Genomic DNA, 24,939 nt, shown 5'->3' with positions numbered 1-24,939 from the left:
GAAAGTCACTGATGGACATAAATGTTTTCAGTTTTCAAGCCCTTTGACATAATGGTAGGAAAACTTTTATAAAAGTCTCTCAAAAGCCCAAGGAATTTTCATGATGGTTTTTCTGTTACCTGGACAGGGCCGTGTGTAACACAGCTGGGTCTCCTCCCTGCTCCTCTCTGCCTCCACGTCTTCAGGACACCCTGCATTTCCCCCCCCCTCGCACAAACACGCCCTGCGTCTTGACACAACACCTGCCCCGCAGCTGCGGGAGCATGCTGACCACGGTGACCAGGGGCAAAGGTCATCTGGATTGAGTGTGATCAGAGCATGTGATGCATTACAATGCTGTTTCAGGTTGTGTAAGTCTATAAATATGCTGTCTCTGGGGGATACAGAGACACCTTTAGACCATGAACACACCCAGACAGGGAGGGGTGACGCAGTCCTGTGTTTCTCTGTCCGGCCCCCTGCAGTGAGATCCATTGTTCCGTGGTGGGGGGTTGATGCAGGCGTGGGTCCGAACCTGTTGGCCCCGACCACAGCTGACGGAGCAGTCAGACCACACCGACCACGGGGTCCAGCCTCCGTCCACTAGAAACCACAAGCAAAACGGGGTCAGAGGACACCTTTCCAGGTCAAGAGAATAGGAATCAATCAAATAAACACAAGGATCGACCTCTGCAGTCGACGTCTTGGCAGTAATCCCCCTCCGGAGTGCAGGTGCTGTTTGGGAACACAAGGGAGAGTGTTTGCAAGGAAAAGTGGAAACATCACGCAGTTGATGGTGCAAATATTCCGTTGTCTGTGTGCGTCCATCTCACCATTGTTTGCACTCGCCCTGCAGCCACGTGTCTCCCAAACTGAGCTCCTGGTTGTCATGGAGACAGAGAGGCGGGCAGGATCCAGGGTTGCAGGGCTTATGCTGAACTTCCTCAAACTGGCAGTCCGTCCCGTTCGTCTCTGAAATCAGTGACCTGTTGCACAACGGAAGCACAAACGCCTTTGAGAAGCATTTAAGAATAAACAACAGGTGTTATCAAACACTTCCTTACCTGTATCTGGTTCTCTGGCCCCGCCCACAGGTGACGCTGCAGGATGCCCATGTGGACCAGGAGCTCCACGCGCAGGAGGTCTGGCAGCTGTGATTGGTGCAGAGGAGCTGCCCATCAGAGCAGCTGCAGTTGTTGCAGTCCACCTGATGCCAGCTGCCCGCCACCCACGTCTGCCCCAGCGAGTCCACACAGTCACACTGCCACAGCTGCACACACAGCCCGTCCTGCTGCAGCTGGCCTGCACGCACGCACACACACACACAGACGCTACATTTAATGCATATATTACACACAGTAGTACACAGTTTCTTTCCTTAAAAAGATACTTCTGGGATAAATACTGAATAATTCATTATTATTGGGTTATTGCATAGTGTATTGTATATCAATTCATTATCAAGCCTTTAAACAGAATTTAAAGTCAGAATTTAAATCTTCACATTACCATGTAGAACCAAATAACCCATAACCTCCAAAACATTGGTGTCCAAGACAGTCGCGCAGGTGGGGGTGAATGTGGATGGAGACTCGGTCAAGTAATTTTCAAAGTGAAAATAAGAGTCCTGGATATATCTGGTTGTTTTAGTTTTTAAACATCATCTCCTTGCTGGAGAAAATAAATATAATAACTAATTTTTTCCAATTAAAAATTATAAAATATTTATCCAAAATAACAAAATGACTCAAAGTGACCTCGGGTACCGCAGTGGTAGCTCAGTTACAGTTTTCCTCTCAGCAGAATATAAAACAAAGCTTTGAGCTGATTGGTTAGCTGGCTTCCTCCACTGTGACAGCAGCAGCTGCAATTCTCAGCTCTGGGTTGGGACAGTGAATGTTTTTGATAAGTAGACAAAAGCTACACACACACACACACACACACACACACACACACACACACACACACACACACACACACACACACACACACACACACGGTTCTCTGTCAGTAAAATGTCCCGGTACCCCTCGGGCAGCGGCAGCCTGGCTGACATTGGGTGTCTCCCCGGCACTCGATGCCCTGCTGCAGGTCTGAGCACCGCTGTGGACACTGGTTGGCACACGATGTGAACTCCTGGCCTGGAGGACATTGTTTCTCATCTGACGACACACAAACAGAAACGCATGGATTTTAACATAACAGAAAACTGGTGCTACACTGAGCTGTCCCAGAAGTCGTGACATTACCGGCCCAACCAGCGTGTAAACACGGTGAGGCTCACCACAGGGCTTGGTGTTGCACGGTTTGACCTGGTTCTTCTCCCCTTCACACTTCTTGCCACCATTTTTGGGCGGGGGGCTGGAGCAGGACCGGGTGCGTATGGAACGTCCGCCGCCACAGCGCTTATCGCAACGGGACCAGGGACTCCAGCGGGACCAACCACCGTCCACTGCAGCCACAACACACAGCAAACACACACAGACATGAAGAACCAAGCCAACAGTTCATTCTACACACACACATACAGTCACACTAATAAACCAATGTTTAAAGAACAACTGTTGTTTCTGGTGTGTCTCCTGTGGATTCGTACGGAGAGACTTTATTAGACAGACAGATTATGAACCAGCTGAGATGACATCTGTCCAGAGGCCCCAGAGGTATCAGTCTGTGGCCCCTTCATTATCTGAACTGAACGGAGCCATAAAGAAGCTCCTCAGCTACTGAGAGCAGCAGGCCGGATGACCAGCAGACGGATGACCTCTGACCTTTGCAGGGTCTGATGTTACAGAAGCGATGCTCAAGGTTCCCTCCTAAGATGTCCTCACACCACGAGCCGTTGGTGCCGGGACTGAGGAAGGTGCGGATCCTCTGCTGCTGACCCACTCCACAGGACCGTGAACAGGAGGCCCACGGCCCCCACTCTGTCCACGAACAGTTCCTGAAGGCGCAGTGGGGCCCCTTGCAAATCACACCTACATCTGGGAACACAGAGCAAAAGCAGAACTCCATTAAATAACCAACTTCATTGTAGGACTAAGAAGGCTAGAAGAAAAATAGCAAATAAGATTTTAACTTACACTTAAACACTACACTTTTTGTTCTGTACTTGCCAAATAGAGAAAAATTACAGTTCTGTGAGAGGTGAAAGGAGGGAATACGGTGTGAAGAGAAGTTAGGACACGGCAAATCGTGGACGTCATCGGTTTGAGTCTGTGACCAGCTTAATTTCCAATTCAAAGAACTGGAATAATTGAACTTTCAGTTGGTAAAAGAAGTGCTTGATCATTTTTGAGGAGCACAACTTTCAATGATCCAGTCGATAATGTAGTAGCTGTGGTGGCTGGTTGTGAATGAAGATAACAGAGGGCTCATTGTTGAGCTGTGAGGAGCCCGTGTGAGAGAGAACACCACGCTAATCATGTTCAGCTTCTTGACACAAACATCTGTTGGTTTGATGTTAGTGAATTTTTTTTCCACAGGCTAATCTCAAGAGACGGTAGATTTTACTGGAAGCTGTTGATTGTTGTTAATGTGAACTGATCGGGGCCGATATCAGATGTTACAGACATGCTGTGTTATTAAGAGACCTTTGTGAGAACTTGATGAGAGCTGACTGTGTTCATCCTAAGTGATTTGTTCAACAACTACAGAGATGTCTCTAGAGTGCAAGAACACACAATCTGAGAAGATGTTTGGTAGCTGGACACTCAGAGGAAATTAACTCAAAGCTACCTGGACACTGAGGCAGATTGCAGGCCTTCTCCTGCAGAGAGCCTCCAGAGCAGGGGGGGCTCACACACTGTCGACGACGGGACTTGATCACAGGGTGAAGGGTGTTAGAGCAGGTCTTCAAGCAGGGACTCCATGAAGACCAGGGAGAGAAGCCGGCGTCCTCATCTAGAGGAGACACGGAGGAGGCAGGCTGAAGTCATGAGATCATGTTTTATTATAACGCACACGCAAACGTCCGTCACTTTTACAAAACAGCAGGCCAAACAATTATCTCGTCTTGTTTTTTACTATTTTCTTTTCTTTATGTGTTCGCATTATTTTTGTTGATGAATTAAATCTACATTTTTTAGTGTATAAAATAAGGTTCTTGTTGTAGTTGCCCCTGTTTGGGATTTTGTGAAATTCAAAATTCAGCTAACCTTCATTCAACTTTGGATAACCATGACCTGGATGAATGAGAACCTACACAGACATCTTCAGTTTGTATTCAGGTTGTTTTTTTATATACCTAATTGTTAGAAATTACCTAAAAAACTAAAGATTACATTCCCTCTCCACTCCATAAGGTGGTGGAAGCTCTTCCTGTCTGTCATTGCCTCCCCTATAAATACAGGCAAGAATGGGCAGGGCTTCCTCTTTGCCACTGAACACATGCTGCTGAAGCTGGTGATGTATGCTGTGTGTCTTGATATTTCATTGTAAGTTAAAAGTTGTCTTTATTGAATAAAATTTATTGTGCATTTAAGTTGAGGTTTGACTAATGTCAATTTAATCATGCATCGAACTCATTTCATATTTGTAATTTAATTATGCATTTTACAAATTTCATGTTTGAACTTATTGTTTATTGGACATAATACAGTATATTAATTGTTTGCCTGCTTCACAGAACCTTAATTCCCAACACAAATTGTGTTTAATGTTAACACATCGTAGTTGTACTTTGAGGGATGCTTTGCCTCTATTGGACGCGTTTTACATGGTTTTCTTGGAGGTTAGTCTGGAAATTATTTCCAGATTTCTCCAGTAATAATGATGACATGTTGGTGAAAGTGGTGCTTGGTGTAGTAGAATGGGTTTCTGTTCAGTGTAACAAACAGCTGTATGTTTCATATCAGTTAATAAAGTGCAGAATCCGTGGACGAAAGGGCAGAAAATCAGAAAGTGGATAAAGAAATGTAGTCACGAACATGAGGAGCGCCTCGCTGATATTGAACTTCATGAAGGATAGTTTACCTGATGAAGGTGGTTCTTCTGTTGGACCAACAACACCTGTTGAGCAGAAAAACAGTTTGAGTATCAACTCTGTGATAATAATAATCAGTGTTATGACTATTAATGATAGCTGCAAGGCTAAAGTGAGATGAGCAAACCCATCATCCCGACTCTCCTAAATACCCTCAGTGACAAACAACCCTTACATAAACCAGCCCCCTACCTGGGCAGTCAGGGGCCTGGCAGTAGGTGGTTTCTTGGTATGGCCGCTTGCAGTTTCTCCCTCCGTGGGCAGGGGGAGGCTGTGTGCAGCCCCTGGTGCGAGTCTTAACTCCTAGGCCTCCACAGGACAGGGAGCAGGAGCTCCAGGAGCTCCAGGGTGAGAGACCCCCATCCACTGGGCAATGCTCTAAGGAGCAGTTCCATCTACCATGTTCACAGTGGCTGCAGGGAACATCACAGATTTAAAATCTGAATTGTTGCCGTGGTTTTCTTTAAGGAGGTTTAAACCGATGCTTATTTTCAGATTAGGGATCACGCCCTACAGTCTATGTACAGGAATATAGAACATGTAGCTGGGAGTGTGATTAATATCTGACCAGGTGCTGCAGTCATGGTCCAGTCTGTCTCCAGACTGCAGCTCGTCTCCCACAGAGATGTTGTGGAAGAGCAGAGATGCCACCGGTGTGACAGAATAACTCTGCAGAGAGGTCAGAAAGTCTCTGTCCACCAGACACGGACACTCCTGAAACACATGAGATGACTTCAGGTCAATGGTGCGTTCATCTCAGGACATCAGTCATAAAACATGGAGGGATGCTGGTTTGCTATCAACACTCTGTTCCTTTTATAAAATCAGCATTTTCTAGATGCTAAATAGAGGTAGTCAAAAACCTGCGAACACAATTGGTTTTGAGAGGTTGATCATAGGTGGAATTGTTAGTCATTATTTAATCATTTCAACCGTTACGGCACATAATGTCAAGCAACTGTACAAGAATTAAGAATAAAACCATATAATCATATTTAAAAACAAATTTATAGTTCTAATATCTATTGTTAAGAGTCACTTAACATAATCGTTTTGAATTCCAGATTAGTTTACGGTAAACTTTTGTTCTGCATAATTTGATCGTTGAGAAGAAGAAGAAAACACTTCAAGCAACTCTCAGGCAGTTGTCATCAGAGAGATTGCACGTTTGTTCATGTCTCCGAATGTTTGTAAGTTGAATGTTTGTATCTTGAGGACTACCTGTATCTGATGATATCAGTTTATCAGAATGCTGCAGTTGAGGAAAATGAAAGCGTGCACACCTGCAGACAGACTCCATGGTGCTGGTAGGTGTGCAGAGGACAATGGCAGCCTTCCTCGCAGCCATCGGAGTAGCAGCCCTCCCTGCCACTGACCTGAGAGCAGCTGAATGGACATCCTTCACCTCGCTCACACTCCCTGTACAACCTACCTGGAGGGCAGCCCACCTCTGCAGGATGACGAGATGTCAGCAGAATCAGAGTGAACACAACCATACACCTGTGTGCTGGGTTCCAGTTATGACCTTGGACTCACCGAGGCAGACCTGAGTGTTGCAGGTTTTGCTCTGACGGCTGAGGCCACTGCAGGGCAGAGAGCTGCAGAGACGAGAGCGTGACTGCTGTCCCCCCCCACAGCTGACAGAGCACACAGACCACTGTGACCAGGGACGCCACGGGCCCCCAGAGTCTGGAGGTAAAAACATTCTGAGATGACAACTGCATGGTGGAAAGGCGCTAACGCACCTGACAAATGGTAGATGGTATCAGACAGACTGATACCTGTGCACAGGTGTGTGTTGCAGTCTGTCTGTTGTTCAGCCGCTCCCGCGCAGCCTCTCCCCCCGTTCTGAGGAGATGGGTTGCTACACTGGCGTGTCCTGGATTTCACTCCTCCTCCACAAGGAAGTGAGCACTCAGTCCAGGACCCCCACTGGCTCCAGCCGCCGTCAACATAGCAACCGGGGACTGACTGACACTGCAGAACTCCAGCCTCACATGAACTGAATTATCATCCAAACACAACAATAAAGCACCAACATGTCTGTTAGACCAGTGGTCCTCACCCTTTTTTGCGCCATGGACCACTTTAATGTCAGACAATATTTTCGCAGACCGGCCTTTAAGGTGTGATTCATAAATGCAACTAAATAAAATGATACGACCAGCAGAAAACAGATTTTTCTAAGTATATGTATAAATGTGAATCCAATGTGTATCAATTTATTAAGTGTCCTCGTAAGATCATGAGCAACGTTTGCTTTGTGTTAGTCTTGCTACCTTGGAAGTTTTAATTTAGAGGTAATGTATTCTGTGTTAGCGGGTGGAGCAGCCCCTTTTAAAAAGGTAGTCATGTGACCGAGGCAAGCATCTTGACAAGCATCAAGACTGACTCACAGACAGGTGTGGAGAAGAGAATCCAGTCATTTAAAGCCAATCATCGCTTGGAATCAGATGGGAGATAAAAATGAAATAATGGAAGTTCTGGATTCCTTGTCTTCGGTACCGATTGACCCACGGACAGGTACGAGGATACGGCCCGGGAACCACTGGTCTAGAGCATTAGTCTTTATATTTGAATATCTATAAAGAGATAGGTAACTATTTCCTTCGTGTTTCTAGAATCAGTTGTGCCGTACCAGTTTTTGCAGTCACTGATGATGATGTCTCCTGGATCCACAAACTGCCAGTCATCTCCATCAGGCTTTACCCATGATGCATTACCTGAACTGGGCCCGGATGTCATTACTGTATGAGAAAAGAGAACATAAAACATTGATCATACAATTCCAGTGAAGTCTGAACAGACACTGTGACCACTTTCAATCACTCATGGTAACACTGTGGTTCTGACCGGTAGCAGAGCTGTTCTGGTGTTTACAGCGACACTCCTGTCTGGACACACACATTCCATCCTGCAGAACCATGTCACCAGGACACCCACAGGTCCGACTGCACCCAGAGGAATCCAAGCAATCTGTGTCACCATGGAGATCTGAACAGGACCGAGGACAGGGTTTCCCACAAGGCCATTCTTCCTGGCCTCCACCACAGTCTGTGTAAAGCAAGACAGAGAACAGCAGCAGCAGAACCCATTGAGTGGAGTCTTCTGGTCTTGTATGGTTTAGTGTGTTCTGGTATGGTCTTGTGTTGTTTAGTGCTTTTTAGCACAGCCTACTGTTGAGTAGTCTGGAGTAGTCTGGAGTCTACTGTGTTCTAGTCCAGCCTAGTTTTGTCTAGACGGTAGTCTAGTATGGTCTGACAGGGTCTTATGAAGTGTGAACAGAACAGGAATCCAACCTGACTTGAAGAAGTAACCTGTGGGTTAATCAGTGACATGAGTGATTGATGAACCATGTAGCATGGGCCTGTCACCCTGCTGACCCCCTCCCAGCCTCGCCTCCAGGGACGGACGTACAAATGCAAAAAGGTAAAGCCTTGTCCAGATGGCTACTTTGTGCTGACCTGAGCAGACAGTGATGTTGTCATGGCAACCAACTTGTTGCCTGCTTGTTCCAAGACAGGGCAGGCCACCAAACATGGAAGGAGGGCTCTTACACTCTCTGGTGCGAGTGGATGAGCCAGAGCAGCCATCACACTCGGACCACACTGACCAGGGACTCCATGAACCATGGACTACAGGGGAAGTAAGACAAACAAGAGGTGTGTGTGGTGATTAGTGATTGAAGAGGCTTCAAGAAAAGAGTGCATTTAAGGACAACAAAGGGCCATGTCAAAACAACAGAAACACAAGCAAGTAGAATGGATACACCACACCAAATTCTACCGCAAGTCATCAAGGACAAAATTTAAACAGCTACAAGAGTGATTAAATATTTTTCTATTGCTGTAACAAAAACTTATGTTCTTATGTTTCTTATGTTTCTATAGAAACTGATTATGGGCTCTGATAACCTGGACAGAAGGTGATGACAGGACACGGCTGTCTCTGGATTTGAACTCCGACCCCCTTGTGTATTTCTTGTTCCCCAGGACAGGGTGCACCTCCCGCCTTGACCTCAGGGCAGCCACAACTCCTATAGCGGGACACCGACTCTGCCCCACAGGTCCTGGAGCAGGGAGTCCACTCTGACCATTCACACCAGCCACCTGACACTGGAAACACAGAGGGATGCCAGATCGCTATTAATGTACAACTTTTAATCATGTAATCATTCATAAAATCTGTTCAAATTTAAATTGTTTTTGCTGGAGTTGAGATGGTTATCAAATCAAATCAAGTGGTTATCAAAGAAATCAAGTCCACTGATCATGCGAAAAGTACAACTTCCAGTATCTGCAGCGTGGTGTTTCACCTGGACAGGGGTCTCTGGAGCAGTTCAGCCTCCCAGCCTCACAGGTGCTGAAGCAAAGATGAGGTAAAAATCAAATAGTTTTCCTGCCTCTTGTGTCCTGATGTGAAATATGGCTTCTTGTGTGTCAATTGGTCTGACCAGTTGTTACATCCATCAGGGGTTTCAGTGGTCTCCCCTGGGGCCAGTCTGAGTCCAGTGCTGAGGTCCAGGCAGGGACAGTCGTCTCTCTCCACGCAAACTGTCCCGTTAGAAGACAGCACCTTACCCCCAGTACAGTAACACCCCGGCTCACATTGCCACTCACAGTGCTAATAGTCACGGAGGAAAAGTTTCTAGATCAGGTTTTGTCATTTATGCCCACAAATGATGGTGAAACATTGACAAGCTGACAGATGGAGGCTGCTGGGATACCTACAGCCAGGTCTTCGCAGAAGCGTGGGCAGGAGGGGCCACAGGTACTGTATGCTGTGCCCGGGACCTGAGAGCATGGCGCCACTAGAAACACACCATCATGACCGTAAGACCATTGAGACTACTTCAGACCCTAGCCTACATTCTCACTCTGTGCACCAACCTGGGCAGTGGTCCGTGTTACAGCCTGTGACCTCAGCTCCCACACCCTCACAGTAGTTCCCCTTCCCCTCTGGACTGGGACTGTCACACTGTCTCCTACGGCTTCGAACCCCCCCACCACACGACTTGCTACACGTGGTCCAGTGATTCCACTGACCCCAGCTGCCATCACCTGGAGAGGGACATTATGAATCAAATCATTCATCAAGTCATGAGTCACTTTAAAGACAGTCAGTCAGCAATTTGGTGTTTGGACAGCATTTCACACAATAATACGCAAAGACATCAATAAAATCAGTCTGAAGGATGCATCTACTCTTTATCTACTTTAGAGGTATCAAAATACCTTTGGTACACTGCTAGAAAATATAAAGATGTGACTAGATAGCTATCACCTACACTGAAAACTCTCCTGTATTTGGCAATATTCATTTTTTAAATCTGGATTACATTTTTGGATTAAATATTTTGTTTCTTCATAAATAGTTTTCTCACTGAAAGTATACTATTTTTTTCTCAAATTCTGTGATCAATTCTCACATTAAATCTACTTTATTACAGTGTAACACGACAGGTGGCCACTGCTGTGAATTAAAGTCTCCTGGGTAGAGCTGACAAGAGACAGATCCTCTAACAGCTAAATGCTGAATGGTAGTTGGTTTTCTGTCAAATACCTTTATTGCGATTTCACTTGACAGCCATAATTATGGAGTTGTGTTGGCCTAATCTGACATGGATTTGTGGAGTCATCTAGATTATATGATACAGTATCTTTACCTTCATTTTGTTTATTGTCATGATCTCTTACTTAAATAACATGCAAATTTAATCATAATCTTGAATTTAAATTGCTCACACAACTTTAAAGTGTTTTCCAGTTTAAAGTAGAGTACTGTCAGTGAATGGTAAGTAACACAAACCAGACTCACTGTCACATGGTGATGTGATGCAGACCTGGTCCTCTCTGTGAGCGCCCACACAGGGCAGACCACCCCCAGACCTCTGGGGGCTGGAACAGAAACGGTACCGAGACTGGATGCCCGCTCCACATGACACCGAGCACTGACCCCAGGGGGTCCAAGCTGACCACTGGCCATCAACTGGGTTGTGTGTTAAGGAAGAGACCGAAAGTGATAGATCTGATTTTACACATCATTAGTTAAAAGGCTTTTTAAATGTTTTCAAAGTACGAGAATATATAACATGACAACAATGAAAACACAATGAATGTAACATCACCTACCACTGCAGCCGGCCCGAGTGCAGTTTACCAGCTTCCCCTTTTCACACGTACTGAAACATAGACACACATTGACAGCTTTACCATCATGCAGGTGGACAAATGGTCATTATGGGTTACACAGAAATTCCAGAAATCAATGAAATATCAGACCAGTTGTTGCAGTCTGTGAGAACAGACTGTCCTGGCTGGTACTTCTCTCCATCCAAATCACACCGACACTCAGACTGGTGCACACACAAACCATCCTGAAAGTAAAAAAACATTAACGGCATGCCTGTGCTGACTGTTTGTGTGTGTGTGTGTGTGTGTGTGTGTGTGTGTGTGTGTGTGTGTGTGTGTGTGTGTGTGTGTGTGTGTGTGTGTGTGTGTGTGTGTGTGAGTGTGTGCGTGTGTGTGTGTGTGTGTGTGTGTGTGTGTGTGTGTGTGTGTGTGTGTGTTCAGCCCTACACACCTGTTGGACAGTCCCACTTGGACACTGGCAGCCAGGTGTGCAGTTCCTGCTCAGGTCCATTGTGAGGTCTGTACAGGACACTGCTCCCCTCACACACTGCTGCCACTGCTGGCCTGGAGGACACACTCTTCCGTCTCCTGACAGGAACACAAGTCCTCTTATTACTATTTTCTACAATGTGGAAATATCTTTGAATCCTTGAATTATCACCAGCTTCTTATTGTTTTTGCCTTTTCATGCAATAAATGTGTAAAAGAAGGTTTTTAACACAACCCAATGTCTTAGGGTAAGGTATCCACTTAGGACAGTAAGCATGACAGGATTGTCGAATTAAAGCGTGGGTCTTGGCGTACCACAGGGCTGCAGGTTACAGGCACTGAACTGCTGAGCTGTGCCGTGGATTCGGATGGGCCCACGGGTTCGGGTCCTGTAGCCTCCTCCACACGTCACTGAACACTGGGACCAGGCAGTCCATGGCTCCTTTATACCTTCAGACACATCACAACTAGATTAACTTTACATGAAGTGACTTCACATTTCAAATTATGGATTCAGTGCATGTAACCTCTGTATTCAGAACTCACCAAAACAGGGTTCAATGCTGCAGGTGTCAATACCAACTCTGTCTCCTTTGCAGGGTTGACCCCCAAAAGCCACAGGGGGATTGGTTCCAGAGCGATACCTCCTTCTCACACCAACATCACATGTCCGACTGCAGGAGCTCCACTGGGTCCAGCTGCTCCAGCCACAGTCCACTGGGAAACACATCAGGAATAAAATTGGATGAAAATTTAATGTGCAGTTAAATCCAGAATAAATATAAAACCACTCACCAGGGCAGGTCAGTGTTCCACAGTCCATTTCTCCATTAATGCAGGTACTATTTGATACACAAAATGCATGGTAGGAACGATTTTAACCATATTTTGATAAAGGTTTCATCTTTCTTAATCACAGACGACACATGCTGACATTACCAGTTGTTGCAAGCATCCACAGGCAGGGTGGACCTGGCCTGGTACAGCTCCCCCTGGTGGTAACAAGGGCACAGTGCCAGGAGCACACAGCTACCGTTGAGCAGATAGTGGCCCGGAGCGCAGTAGCAGCCATCATAGCAGGAGGTGGCGCACTCCACCTCTTTGGGGGTCATATCCAGACACATTCGTGGGCATGCACCACCGTGAGCCTCGCATTCTGCTACAGTCATGTACACCATGCCCTCTGGACACACACCTGAGAGGCGCAAAAGAACAAAACAAACAGTTTTCATGGAGCCTTACATTTACTTTCACAAGTTAATCCTTTCCCTCCAAAACATGATGGTACCTAAGCAGGGGTGCGAGTTGCAGTCTCTGGTCTGTATGTGTGGCCCTGGGCAACTGCTGCCCCCATCCTGTGGGGAGGGTGAATTGCAGAAACGTTCTCGTATTTGAACGCCGGAGTCACACTCAGAGGAGCACCGGGACCACGGCGACCATGGTGACCAGCCACCATTAACTGGGAGTAAATAATTAAATATTCTTGTGAAATCTAACACATAATTTGCACAGGGAAGAGATGCATCTTGGACTTGTGAGTTCTGTGTGGGCCATACCTGGACAGTGTACGGTGTTGCAAGGCTCCTGTTCCTCACTATCTTCACAGGTGGAATTTAATTGTGTGGGGTTGAGAGGTTTGGTTGTGTGGTTGCAGTTGCGGAATCGCCGTCTGATCCCAACTTTATTGACGTGGTTGAAACACGTTTTACTGCACTCTGACCAACTAGTCCATTTACTCCACAGTCCTTCTGGGAGGGCTACAGATGAGAAAAGTATTTATTATATCTAATCATTTTAGATCAAGATCCAGAAACAATTACGGTATGTCATGCTATGACATACCGTAATTGAAGCAAATGATAAATACCAAGAAAAACATGATCTCAATAAATAAAATGCAGCTAGCAACTGGTTTAGTGGTGTTGTCAGTGTACCAGGCAGGCAGGAGCTGGAGCAGTGGCGGGCCTCAGATGAGTCTCCTGGACACGGCTGGATTCTGACTGCTCCAACTGGGTTCACCGGAGACCTGAAGAAACCACCCAGACAAAAACACTCTGCTTCAATATGCAGTGTAAGAGCAAAACAGTAAATGATCGAAAGTTTAACTGACAGTTTGATGTAACACCAAATTACAGTTCATTTAGGAATACATGAAATAGTAAATCAAAGAAATTTTGTGAAAAAAATATACAAATCATGGCAACAAAAATGTTAGAAACAGGTAAACTTATGAATGCAGATGTGGGTCTGTTGTGATAACTGTTTGAGTGAAAGGAGTTTCACCATCACCATCATCACCATATGGAATCAAACAGACTCACCTAAAGCGCTGCTGCAACCCGTGACCACAGGTTACGTCGCATGGTGACCATGATGTCCAGGTCGACCAGTGACAGTTCACACAACTGGAGGCGTCACAGGTTACTTGACCGTCTGTGCACACACTGATGGGACAGAGTCTGCCTTTTAGTTTTCTAACATCAGCACTCAATAAAATACTGATTGGAGACCTTGGATATAGTTTAATGAGCTAAAATACAAATGAATCATTTAACTCTCACCATGTCGTACAATCATTTTTGCTGATGGTTTGCCCTGGCTGTAATGTTCGTCCATCCCAGAAACAATTGCAGTGGCTGGCATTCACGCATCGCCCACCCTGAAGGTACAGACCACCAGGACAGCGACACCCTGTGGAGAACGTACAGTATTTGGTTAGTGACAGCATTGCTTCAGGGCAGGTGTGTTGCCTTTTTGCTTTGTCTGAATAATATAACAACAGAATGGATGAGGTTCATGTGTGACATCACCTCAAGCTCTCAGATTGACATTTTAAAGCAAACAATCACATCCTGCTGCACACAGCTGGTGCAAACATACATCAACCTGTGTGTCCTACCTGGAACACATGCTGCAGTGCAGTTGATGATCAAGGTTGGATGGGAGCAGGTAGGCGGACATGATGACACCCTCCCAGCCTGGCAGTCTGCCTCCGTCACGAGAATCATTCCGTTCATGCAACCTGAACAGCCAATCAGACGCATGCTTTAAGATGGTGTACAGAGTGAATCATGTGAAAATGATTAATGCAGATAGTCCTCAAGATAAGAACATTCAACTTATGAACATCGAAAGATACGAGCAAAGGCGTATCTCAGGCCATCAGGCACCGTACCTTGGATACTTGACTGTTTTTCATGACTGATAAAGCAAAGGCTAATGCTAATAGTATTAGCAAAAAGCATAAGGCAAGAGAAAATTGTGGTTGTGAAGGCAATCACTCCGATGACAAAGGTAAGCTAAATTATGGGTCTACAGTGATGTGTACATCTATACTTTAATGTATTAAATGTTCTTATTTATTTTACAGTAACATAATATTATGCACTTGTAATGGTTTTCTAGGAATTTCTACTCCATTCGCAGCAGATAGACATTTATTCTAGTGAAATGATGTAAACTTGATTTTAATTTTTCTGTGTATTTTTTTGAAAACCAACATACAATATAATCGACTCAACTCAAAACGAAATGTACATGTATTTCATTATGTGTTGTTTTTATGTGCTGTAATTGTATATGGTCAATCTTAGGGAATAGTATTTTAGTATTTTGAGTAGTAATGACATTTAAATGACTTGAAATGGTGATTATAGATTGAAATTTAATAAATACCGACTTACAAACAATTCAACTAAAAGCAACCTCTCGGAACCAAAAGTGTTCATATGTTGAGGACTACCTGTACTAATACTATTACTGATCATCGTTAAAGCATGACTCACCTGTCTGGGTGCCAACATCTTTGGTACATGGCTCACTGTTGCAGCTCTGACTCTGCTGTGTCATTCCCTCACAGTCGCGCCCACCATTTTTGGGAGGAGGAGCAGAGCAGGTTCTGTTCCTCTGTCTGACACCACCTCCACACTGTACGTCACACTCTGACCATTCTGACCACTCTGACCAGTAGCCATCGACTACAGGAGGACACAGACGATTAAGATGAATAAGACACCCAGTGAGAGATGGATTGTTACTGAAGTCAGCTGCTTGAACCGACCTGGACACGCCCGAGGGAAACAAGCTTGACTGTCAAACTGAGCTCCACTACATGCGCCTCCAGGCAGGGCCTCCCTCAGTACATCCCTCTGTCGGAACAAGGAGCCCAGACCACAGGACACACTGCATGCACTCCATGCAGTCCATGGAGACATGATGCAGTCAACTGGAGGAGAAAAGGTTTGGTTTTCAAAAAAACAACAACATTTATTTATACTAACTGTTGAACTGGAAATCACAACAAGAAGGAAACCACCATAAACCAACAAACCCAAAGCCAATCAATCAATCAATCAATCAATCAATCATCAATCATCGTCATTACTCGCTTCATCCGCTGTCATGGGTCGCGGTAGGCTGCAATGTATCCCAGCTGACTGGGGGCGGCAGGCAGAGGATACTCCGGGCGAACCCACACAGACATGCGGAAAACATGCAAACTCCACACAGAGCTGGACTCGAACCAGGAACTGCCTTTCTGTGTGGCGACAACACTACCCATTGCACCACCATACCAGTATCAATCAAAAATTAACCAAAGTGATCATCCCTTACAGAGTGATCATCAAAGAGTGATCACCAAAGAGTGATCATCCCTCCCCTATGGGGAGGACATTGAGGGGGAAGCTCAGTGTTTTACAGATTACATGAACTTCTGTGTGGACACCGTGGCCCCTGTCAGAAAAGTCAGGTGTTACCCCAACAACAAACCCTGGGTAACAAGGAAGTCAAGGCTGTCCTGAAAGGGAAGAAGTGGGCATTCAGGAGCAAGAACGAGGAGGAGATGAGGAAGGCCCAGCAGGAAGTGAGACTGCCTGAGGGAGGCCAAGGAGGCATATGGGAGGAAGCTGGAGAAGCAGCTGGGGTGCAACCAGGTGTGGGAGGTCTGGAATGGGATGAGAAGCATCACTGAACACGGGAAAGGGCGCAGCACTGTGGAGGGGAATGGTGAACGAGCGAATGAACTAAACAGCTTTTTCAATCGGTTCAGCTCCCCCACCACTCCCGGCTCCTCGTCTCGGCTCCACTGATGCTCCCTCCTCCTGTGCTTCCTCTCCTTCCACCCCTGCCACTTCTCCCGAGCCCACTCCAAGAACTGCGAAGCTCAATGGCCCCAATTCAACCACTGGACTTCCAACCTCGCCACAACCTCCTGCTCCCACCACGACCGAGACCGTTATCACTGCAGACCTGGTGACGACAACGCTGAGGAGGCTCCATCCCTATCAGGCGGCTGGACAGGATAAGGTCTCCCCAAGACTCCTCCAAGCCCGTGCTTCGGAACTGGGGGACTCCCTGCAGCGATTTTTCAGCCTCAGTCTACGACTGAGTAGGGTCCCGTCACTGTGGAAGACCTCCTGCATCGTCCCTGTACCCAAGAAAGGACGCCCTACTGAGCTCAACGACCACCGACCGGTCGCTCTTACCTCCCATGTAATGAAGACCCTAGAGCGACTGGTCCTGGAGCTTATGCGTCCACAGGTGCAGGGTGCAATGGACCCTCTCCAGTGTACTTATCAGGCCAAGGTTTGGGTTGACAACGCTGTCTTGTACCCAGGGCTCAAAATTAACTTTTTTTCTTGGTAGCACTGGTGCTCCCAAATTTAGAAGTTAGTAGCACCAGCAAAGACTTTAGCAGCACCTACCCAAAAGCAAGGCAGTGACGGAGCGATAGAGACCACTCCGTCCATCTCCGTTCCGCACGCCTCTCTCCCTCGCCCAGGAGAGCAGCCGCAGTTGCACTCTCATTGTTTCCTGGCAGGACCGCAGGAGCGCGGTCTCACAAAAAAAGGCGCACCAGATTTTTTTCCGTAGTTGCACCGGTGCACCCAAATATAATTAATAGTCGCACTGATAAAAATTTGGGTGCTTATGCGACCAAAATGGGCACAATTTCGAGCCCTGCTTTTACCTTCTCCACCGCGTGCTCTCCTACCTGGACTCCGGGGGCTGTGCCGTTAGGGTGCTCTTCTTTGACTATTCGAGCGCCTTCAACCCCATCCAGGCCCTGCTTCTGCAGGATAAACTGACCTCCATGGCTGTGGACCCCTACCTCGTGAGCTGGATCATGGACTACCCAACGGACAGACCCCAGTACGTCTGTATGGGGAATTATTTGTCTTTTATGGTGACAAACAGCACGGGGGTGCCACAGGGGACCGTACTCTCCCCCATTCTCTTCACCCTCTACACACCCGACTTCAGGCATAACTCGGAAACATGCCACATACAGAAGTACTCTGATGACACTGTGATTGTGGCATGTATCCGGGAGGGTGATAAGGGGGAGTACAGGGAATTGGTGGCTGACTTCGTGGAGTGGTGCCAACAGAACCAGCTCCATCTCAACGTCTCCAAGACAAAGGAGATGGTGCTGGATTTCCGGCGGGCACCTCCCTCTCCACAGCCAGTGATCATCGAGGGCAGCGAGGTGGAGGTGGTAGAAAACTATAAGTATCTGGGACTGCAGTTAGACAGCAGACTGGACTGATCACTCAACTTAGACTGTCTACAAGAAGGGGCAGAGCAGGATGTACTTCCTGAGGAGGCTGGCCTCCTTTAACATCTGTCCTAAGCTCCTTCTCATGTTCTATCAGTCCGTATTGTGCTGTCATAGGCCATTGTGTGTTGGGGTGGCGGGGCGAGGAGATATGGACCATCTGAACAGACTCATCCGCAGAGCGGGCTCAGTGGTCGGTCTGAGCCTGGACTCTGTGGAGATGCTTCTGGAGAGCAGACCATGTCTAAAGTTAAGGCTATCATGAACAACACCAGCCACCCCCTACACACCACCTTCTCCCAGCAGAGAAGCACATTCAGCGGCAGACTGCTGTCACACAGATCCTCCACAGAGAGGCTGAGGTCCTCCTTCATGCCCCGTGCCATCAGGGGGTACAATGACTCTCTCAGGAGGAGCGGTGGGGAGGTGGTGAGGTCAGCATGCGGTTTAATGGATTTTATTTAATTTTATACTGTTTATATTTTGGTTATAGTTTAGTATATAAGTCCTGTTAGTGCTGCATGTGTTTGTTAGTGTAGTGTATGTCTTGTGGTATGTCCTGTGATGTCAGTGTTTCTTTTTCTCCTGGTGTTTATCCAGTATTTATTCGTTATGTAATGTCTGAGCAGTGGATATGTGCAATTTCCTCCGGGATTAATAAAATATCTATCTATCTATCTATCTATCTATCTATCTATCTATCTATCTATCTATCTATCTACAGAACATAAAACCTTTCACCCACCTCATATTTGGTTGGAAACCAACAAAATTGTCTGTCACTCCAGCACAGGTACGACTTCAGTGCCGTCAGCACCCTGAGTCTGGTTCCTATGCATAATCCAGATGGCCAGTTTGCAGTTGCAGACAAAAAATTGAGCAACACAATAACAGGCTTACTTACCGCTGAATATTTAGGTCCAACGTAATTTTTTTCCAAAACCCCGAAACCACCGTTTTAGTAAATCAAACAGTGCCACCAGCCGGGCACAATGAACCATTAAATGTTCCAAGGTTTCGCAGTTTCCAAAAAATATACACCCCTCCCCCAGCTCAGGATCAAGGTGTGCCCCGTATCTGTTCGTGACTATAGCCCCGTGTACAACCCTCCACTGGAGGTCTGCTGCCCGTTTCACAACAGGCAGCTTGTACAGGCTCCGCCAACTGCCCTTCGGGGAAGAATCTGGGCCAAAAAAACGGGCCCACATCGACTCCCCAACACCTCCTAATGTTCTAATGTGTGAAATCTTTACACACATCTCATAGAGGTCCTTTTTCTTTGCCTCTTTAAAACTGCCAAGTGTGGGTGTCGTTATTGTCAGGAGTCCTCCTTCCCTTCACTCCCCAAAGGCTGGGGTTATCGTCACCGAAGGAAAAACGTAAATGCCTTCCTCGCTCCACTGATTACAGAGGTCCCAGTCCCTTGCAAATCTTCTTAATGAAGGGGGTAGTGCGCCACAGACTTCATCCACCACTCTCTCAACCAGTCTGATGGAGTTGATGCCACACTTCTCCCTTAGGGCATCGACTGTCGTCCCCATCAGATGCCCCAGTTTAGTGCAGCCAGCTCCCCTAAGCTTAACCCTCAAGCTAACCGATTGCAAAGTGTCAGTTTTTTAAAAATCATTAAAAAATAGCGGTTCGTCAAATAGCCACAGTCCTGGTGTTTCAGGCTTAGTGCGGGCTATGTTAAGCATCCTCCAGGCTTGCATAACAGTTGCGTAAAAGGAAGACAGCCAAGAAAGGTCTAACTTCTCCGAACGAAGCAGGAACAGCTGTTTGTCGTAGGCCAACCTCCCCGCTCTCCTCAGCAGCAGACAAGCAGAATCCAACCAGCTAGGGCCACAGTTGTAAAGGAATCTTTGAGCTGACTGCAGTCGGAATGAGGCAAGTTTAGATTTGACGTCCACCAGTCCTTGGCCTCCTTCACCAAGGACTGGTGGTAGAGCACTGGTGCTTGGACGCAATGCCGGCCAGACCAGAAGAAGTCCACAATAATTTTTTGGATCTCGTCTAATAGACTAGACGGTGGAGTCAAAGGAAAGAGCTTGTGCCACAGAGTCGAGGAAACCAAGTTATTAGCAACCAGACCTCTTCCCCTATATGACAGCTGGGGTAGCAACCATTTCCATCTAGACAACTTGGCGCACACTTTCTCCTTCACTCCCTCCCAGTTCCTCCTCTGGAAGCCCTCAGTGCCCCAAAAAACACCCAAAACTTCCAGCCCCTCATTCACCCACTTAAGCCCTCCAGGCAACCACTTGATCCCTCCACTGTCCTATCAACAATGCCTCACTCTTTCCCCAATTCACCCATGCAGATGAGGCACTTTCATATAAGGACAGAGTATCCCTCAAATTCCGAACATCCCCCTGTGTTGACACAAAAACACAAACATCACCTGCATAAGCGGATAAAACAGGAGGACGCTCAAAACCGAGTGATCCAGGTTTCGAAAAACCACTGAGCCGCCCTCGCAATCTGCACAGCAAGGGCTCTATGGCAAGGCTGTAGAGTTGTCCTGAAATAGGACAGCCCTGCCTGATCCCTCGCTGCACAGGAATCGGCCGACTCAGCCCTTGCCCCCATCTTCAACATACACTGTGCACCATTATACAATAAACTAACCCAAGACATAAACCCATCACCAAAACCAAAAACTTTAAGTGCAGCAAAAAATATGAATGATATACCCTATCAAAAGCTTTTTCTTGATCTAGTGACACAATACCAACATTAACACCATATTCCCGACACAAATCAAAAATGTCTCTCACGAGGAAAATATTGTCCATGATGCTTCACTCAGGGACACAGTAAGTCTGGTCACGGTCCACAATTAAAGCTAAAACATCTTTTAGCTGATTGGACAGCGCTCTGGAGAGCACCTTGTAATCTGTGCACAACAGAGCAACCGGTTTCTAGTTCTTAATCTTCGGCAACAGAGAGAGCACTGCTCTCTAGCAGGACACAGGAAGAGACCCAGTTCTAAAACTTTCAAGGATGACCCCATGCAGATCTGGCCCAAGGATATTCAAAAAATGTTTATAGAATTCAGATGAGAGGCCATCAAATCCTGGTGCCTTTCCTTGCTCCATTTGATTAATTGCTGTAGTAAGTTCCTCCAGAGACATCTCTAGATCCAGAACAGCTTTCTCTTCTGGACTAAGTTGAGGAAGACCATCCAAGAGCTCCTCACAACTCTCAATGCTGCAATCTTCTGCCCTGAAGAGGTCCGCATAAAAGTCCATTGCGTGCCGCCTCATCTCTGCTGGATCAGTAGATAGAACACCTCCTCGAAGCTGCAGGCAGGTCATTCTCTTCCTCTGCGCTACTGATCTCTCTAGGTTGAAGAAGAAAGAGCTGGGAGCATCAATATCCTTCAGTTGAAGGAAGCGGGACCAGACGAGCACTCCCTTCACTCTTTCTTGGAGGAAAGAGCTGAGCTCCTGCCTCTTTTCCTGCAGCAGGCGATCTGTCTTTGGTCTTGAGTCCTGAAGTAATCCCTTCTCTAAGAAACTCATGTCCGCTTCAAGCCCTATTACAATTCTCTTAAGTTTAAATGTCGATAAAGCTGTGTACTGTTGGCAGAACACCCGGATCTGTGTCTTTCCAACCTCCCACCACAACTTTATCAAATTGAATTTGAACTTTTTCTCCCTCCATCTCTGCCAGAAAACCTGAAAACTCCTACAGAAACTCCTATCCTGCAGGAGTTTGTTGTTAAAACACCAGTAGGAATTAACTCTCCCACCTGGTGAAAGGATCAAATCGGCAAACTTTGAGAGCGAGTTGATAGCGGCACTTCTTCAGGTCTCGGGTGACAAGAAGTCTCACACCACTGCCTATCATCCGATGGGGAATGGATCCGCTGAGCGTTTCAACATTACTCTGGGAAGTATGCTCAGAACCCTTCTACCTCATTCTAAACAGGCTTGGCCTCAAATGCTACATACCCTGACATTCATGTAGAATAGCACCACGCACGAAACAACTGGCTTTCCCCCTTTCTACTTAATGTTTGGCCGTGTTCCTTGTCTGCCTGTTGATGTGCTATTCAAATCTACTCTGAGAGACGACAGTGAGGTTGCATTCCCTCAGTATGTTGCAGATCTGAGGAACGATCTTCGTGAGGCCATGATTCTGGCGGAGAAGCATGCTGGTGCTGAGCAGAGGCGGCAGGCTGACAGATACAACCGGAGAGTCAAGGGAGTGGAAATCGAGCCTGGTGACAGGGTTCTTCTAGCGAACAAGGGTGAGAGAGGACAGAGGAAGTTAGTGGACCGATGGGGTGATGTGGTTTACATGGTGATCAACAGCAACACTCGGACTCACACCTTTGAGATTCGGAATCCCATATCGGGCCAGTCAAAGTTCGTCCACCGCAACTTGTTGCTTTGTGTGAATTTCTTGCCAGTCTTGCCTGAGGCTGACGAGTGTGGCTCCTTCGTCTCTTCCTGTGCTTTGGAGGAGAATTCCACTGTTGATCTTTCCATTGAGCGGCTCACACGGTCTCTGTGCTCCTCGTGAGATATGGGTGAGCTTGATGACGTGGATGTATCTGCCCGACCCACTCATCCTGGCAGTGTGGTTATGTCCTCCGATGACCCAGGTCTGTCTGATGATGTAGATATTGCCTCCCTCCAACTTGCGAAGTCTGATTCTGGACGATGTCACTCGTATTCAAGACTGGGTCTCTCACATCCCAGTGGGCGCTGCTGCTGATGTGCCTGTCGTTCTGGTTGCAGATCCTGATCTAAGTGCTCATGCCCCTGATTCAGCTACCCCTGCCCCTGATTTCGGTGCCCTGTCCCCTGTTTCAGGTGCCCCTCTCAATGGCTCCTGTTGCCCAGAGGGCCATGATGGCGTTTCCTCTGGCACATTCCGGGCGACACCGTCTGGCCGTCGTAGAACCAGAGCTGCCCGTATTGTTAAGCCAGTCAACAGACTTATTCAGACTATGAACAGACAAACCTTGTTTGCTTAGACTGATTAGCTGTAAGACTGATTATTTTTGTTTTCTTTTTTTTCTCTACTGTTGCATATGTTTGGGTTGGGTTTGAATTGAATTTGAGAAGTGTATTCAGGCATTTTTCATGTCATCAGTGAAGGGTTTGTGTTATGTGTTGAACTGCTTTCCTGACTTCTTCATTGAACAGCCTCGTGGCTTGACTGAGCACATTGTTTTAGTACCTGTGCTATATTCGTTCAAAGTCTTTGCTCATGTGATATGTTGGGATTCCCTTGGATTCTATGTGTTCTGGGATTTTGACGAATTCAGGGGAGGAGAATGTAACATGATTGTTAATGTGGTTGAAGTATGCCAAAATTATTTTGTATTATGGTTAATCTATGCAAGGCTCTATGTAATTTTCCCTCGGGTGTAATATCGCCCTCTGGTGACAGGTGGGGTCTATATAAGTAGCAGATAACGGGCAGCGCGGCCTCTTGCGTTGCTGCATTTCCTCTTATAGTAGGTTACAAACAGCTCTGCGATTTTTGTTATATTAAGTTAAAAAATGCTAATTTCAAGTTATATGAATGTTGTGGGCATGTTTTGCAACTGTCATTGGGTCGAAGTGTGTGCAGTTTTCTCTTCTGCTCTAGCGTGACAAGTTGCAGGATTCAGCATGGAGTTGTACAATAGTAATGGCGCAGTCCATTGAAATGTACTGTTTTTTTTCCGTTCTGATGTTTAGGGAGCTGTGTTACTTGAGCCATACACAGTCACCACCAACCACCTGTGTTGTTGTTGTTGTTGATCAACAGGTATGTTGTAAAGTGAAATATGTTTTTTTTTCTTTCATGATGAAAATATCTAAGAGCCTTTGCATTTAGCTGGGAAGTTATTATATTAATTCATTGTAAACATTCATTAATTCATTGTAAACAGACTCCTCCGAGCCTGTGCTTCGGAACTAGGGGACCCCCTGCAGCAATTGTTCAACCTCAGTCTGCGGCTGGGGAGGGTCCCGTCACTGTGGAAGACCTAATTTATTTTTTTATTTTTTTATACTGTTTTATATTTTAATTCAATTTTATACTGTTTAGATTTTATTTTATACTGTTTATATTTTAATACTGTATTATTTTTAAATTTTATACTGTTTATATTTTAGTTATAGTTTAGTATATAAGTCCTGTTTGTGCTGCATGTGTCTGTCTGTTAGTGTAGTGTATGTCTTGTGGTATGTCCTGTGATGTCAGTGTTTCCTTTTCTCCTGGTGTTTATCCAGTATTATTTGTTATGTAATGCCTGAGCAGTGGATATATGCAATTTCCTCTGGGATTAATAAAGTATCTATCTATCTATCTATCTATCTATGTATCTATCTATCTATCTATCTATCTATCTATCTATCTATCTATCTACATACAAAAAAAGGTTGATCGTTATATTTGTCATAATTCCCGTAATAATAATAATAATAATAATTATTATTATATATATATATAAAATTATATATACATATATATATATATATATATATATATATATATATATATATATATATATATATATATATATATATATATATATATATATTGTTGATCAACAATAAATATTATCAATCTGGGAGAAGTTGTGCTGTCATCAGTCTGCTGGGAGTGGGCCAGAATAGAGGGGTTACACACGTTTATGTCCAACATCACTACATTCAAAACATTTAATCTTCCCAGAATTAGCGACACCATGAAAGACACATGACCGTTTTTACTGTGAAGGACACCTCCAGATACTGATCGGGTGTGTCCAGAAACATGAACACCTGCCGGCGCAGGGACTTAACGTGCTT

At 46.0% G+C, this 24,939-nt stretch overlaps 1 protein-coding gene across 1 annotated transcript in view; it reads right to left on the bottom strand.

The window, feature by feature from the left end:
* sspo (SCO-spondin) overlaps positions 1-24,939 on the bottom strand; it is an 87,069-nt gene that overhangs the window by 24,109 nt on the left and 38,021 nt on the right. Inside the window, exons 59-97 of the mRNA XM_068304597.1 lie at positions 15,644-15,808; positions 15,369-15,560; positions 14,483-14,605; positions 14,145-14,274; positions 13,905-14,027; positions 13,518-13,609; positions 13,140-13,340; positions 12,872-13,042; positions 12,523-12,778; positions 12,379-12,425; positions 12,130-12,300; positions 11,899-12,033; positions 11,546-11,682; positions 11,245-11,339; positions 11,095-11,144; positions 10,781-10,951; positions 9,853-10,023; positions 9,694-9,773; positions 9,417-9,586; positions 9,279-9,325; positions 8,878-9,078; positions 8,428-8,598; positions 7,817-8,017; positions 7,602-7,710; positions 6,745-6,965; positions 6,500-6,652; positions 6,247-6,413; positions 5,532-5,677; positions 5,156-5,376; positions 4,954-4,989; positions 3,718-3,882; positions 2,751-2,957; positions 2,264-2,431; positions 2,007-2,141; positions 1,044-1,281; positions 813-965; positions 668-714; positions 412-582; positions 120-296 (exon numbers count right to left, since the gene is read on the bottom strand). Coding sequence (XP_068160698.1) covers positions 120-296; positions 412-582; positions 668-714; positions 813-965; positions 1,044-1,281; positions 2,007-2,141; positions 2,264-2,431; positions 2,751-2,957; positions 3,718-3,882; positions 4,954-4,989; positions 5,156-5,376; positions 5,532-5,677; positions 6,247-6,413; positions 6,500-6,652; positions 6,745-6,965; positions 7,602-7,710; positions 7,817-8,017; positions 8,428-8,598; positions 8,878-9,078; positions 9,279-9,325; positions 9,417-9,586; positions 9,694-9,773; positions 9,853-10,023; positions 10,781-10,951; positions 11,095-11,144; positions 11,245-11,339; positions 11,546-11,682; positions 11,899-12,033; positions 12,130-12,300; positions 12,379-12,425; positions 12,523-12,778; positions 12,872-13,042; positions 13,140-13,340; positions 13,518-13,609; positions 13,905-14,027; positions 14,145-14,274; positions 14,483-14,605; positions 15,369-15,560; positions 15,644-15,808 — 5,814 coding nt within the window. The remainder of the gene's footprint in view (positions 1-119; positions 297-411; positions 583-667; positions 715-812; positions 966-1,043; positions 1,282-2,006; positions 2,142-2,263; positions 2,432-2,750; positions 2,958-3,717; positions 3,883-4,953; positions 4,990-5,155; positions 5,377-5,531; positions 5,678-6,246; positions 6,414-6,499; positions 6,653-6,744; positions 6,966-7,601; positions 7,711-7,816; positions 8,018-8,427; positions 8,599-8,877; positions 9,079-9,278; positions 9,326-9,416; positions 9,587-9,693; positions 9,774-9,852; positions 10,024-10,780; positions 10,952-11,094; positions 11,145-11,244; positions 11,340-11,545; positions 11,683-11,898; positions 12,034-12,129; positions 12,301-12,378; positions 12,426-12,522; positions 12,779-12,871; positions 13,043-13,139; positions 13,341-13,517; positions 13,610-13,904; positions 14,028-14,144; positions 14,275-14,482; positions 14,606-15,368; positions 15,561-15,643; positions 15,809-24,939) is intronic.

This window comes from Antennarius striatus, chromosome 20, assembly GCF_040054535.1.
Source record: "Antennarius striatus isolate MH-2024 chromosome 20, ASM4005453v1, whole genome shotgun sequence".
In the NCBI taxonomy this organism is placed as follows: domain Eukaryota; kingdom Metazoa; phylum Chordata; class Actinopteri; order Lophiiformes; family Antennariidae; genus Antennarius; species Antennarius striatus.
The sequence above is the reverse complement of the archived record's forward strand: the minus strand, read 5'-3'. Positions and strand labels throughout refer to the sequence as shown.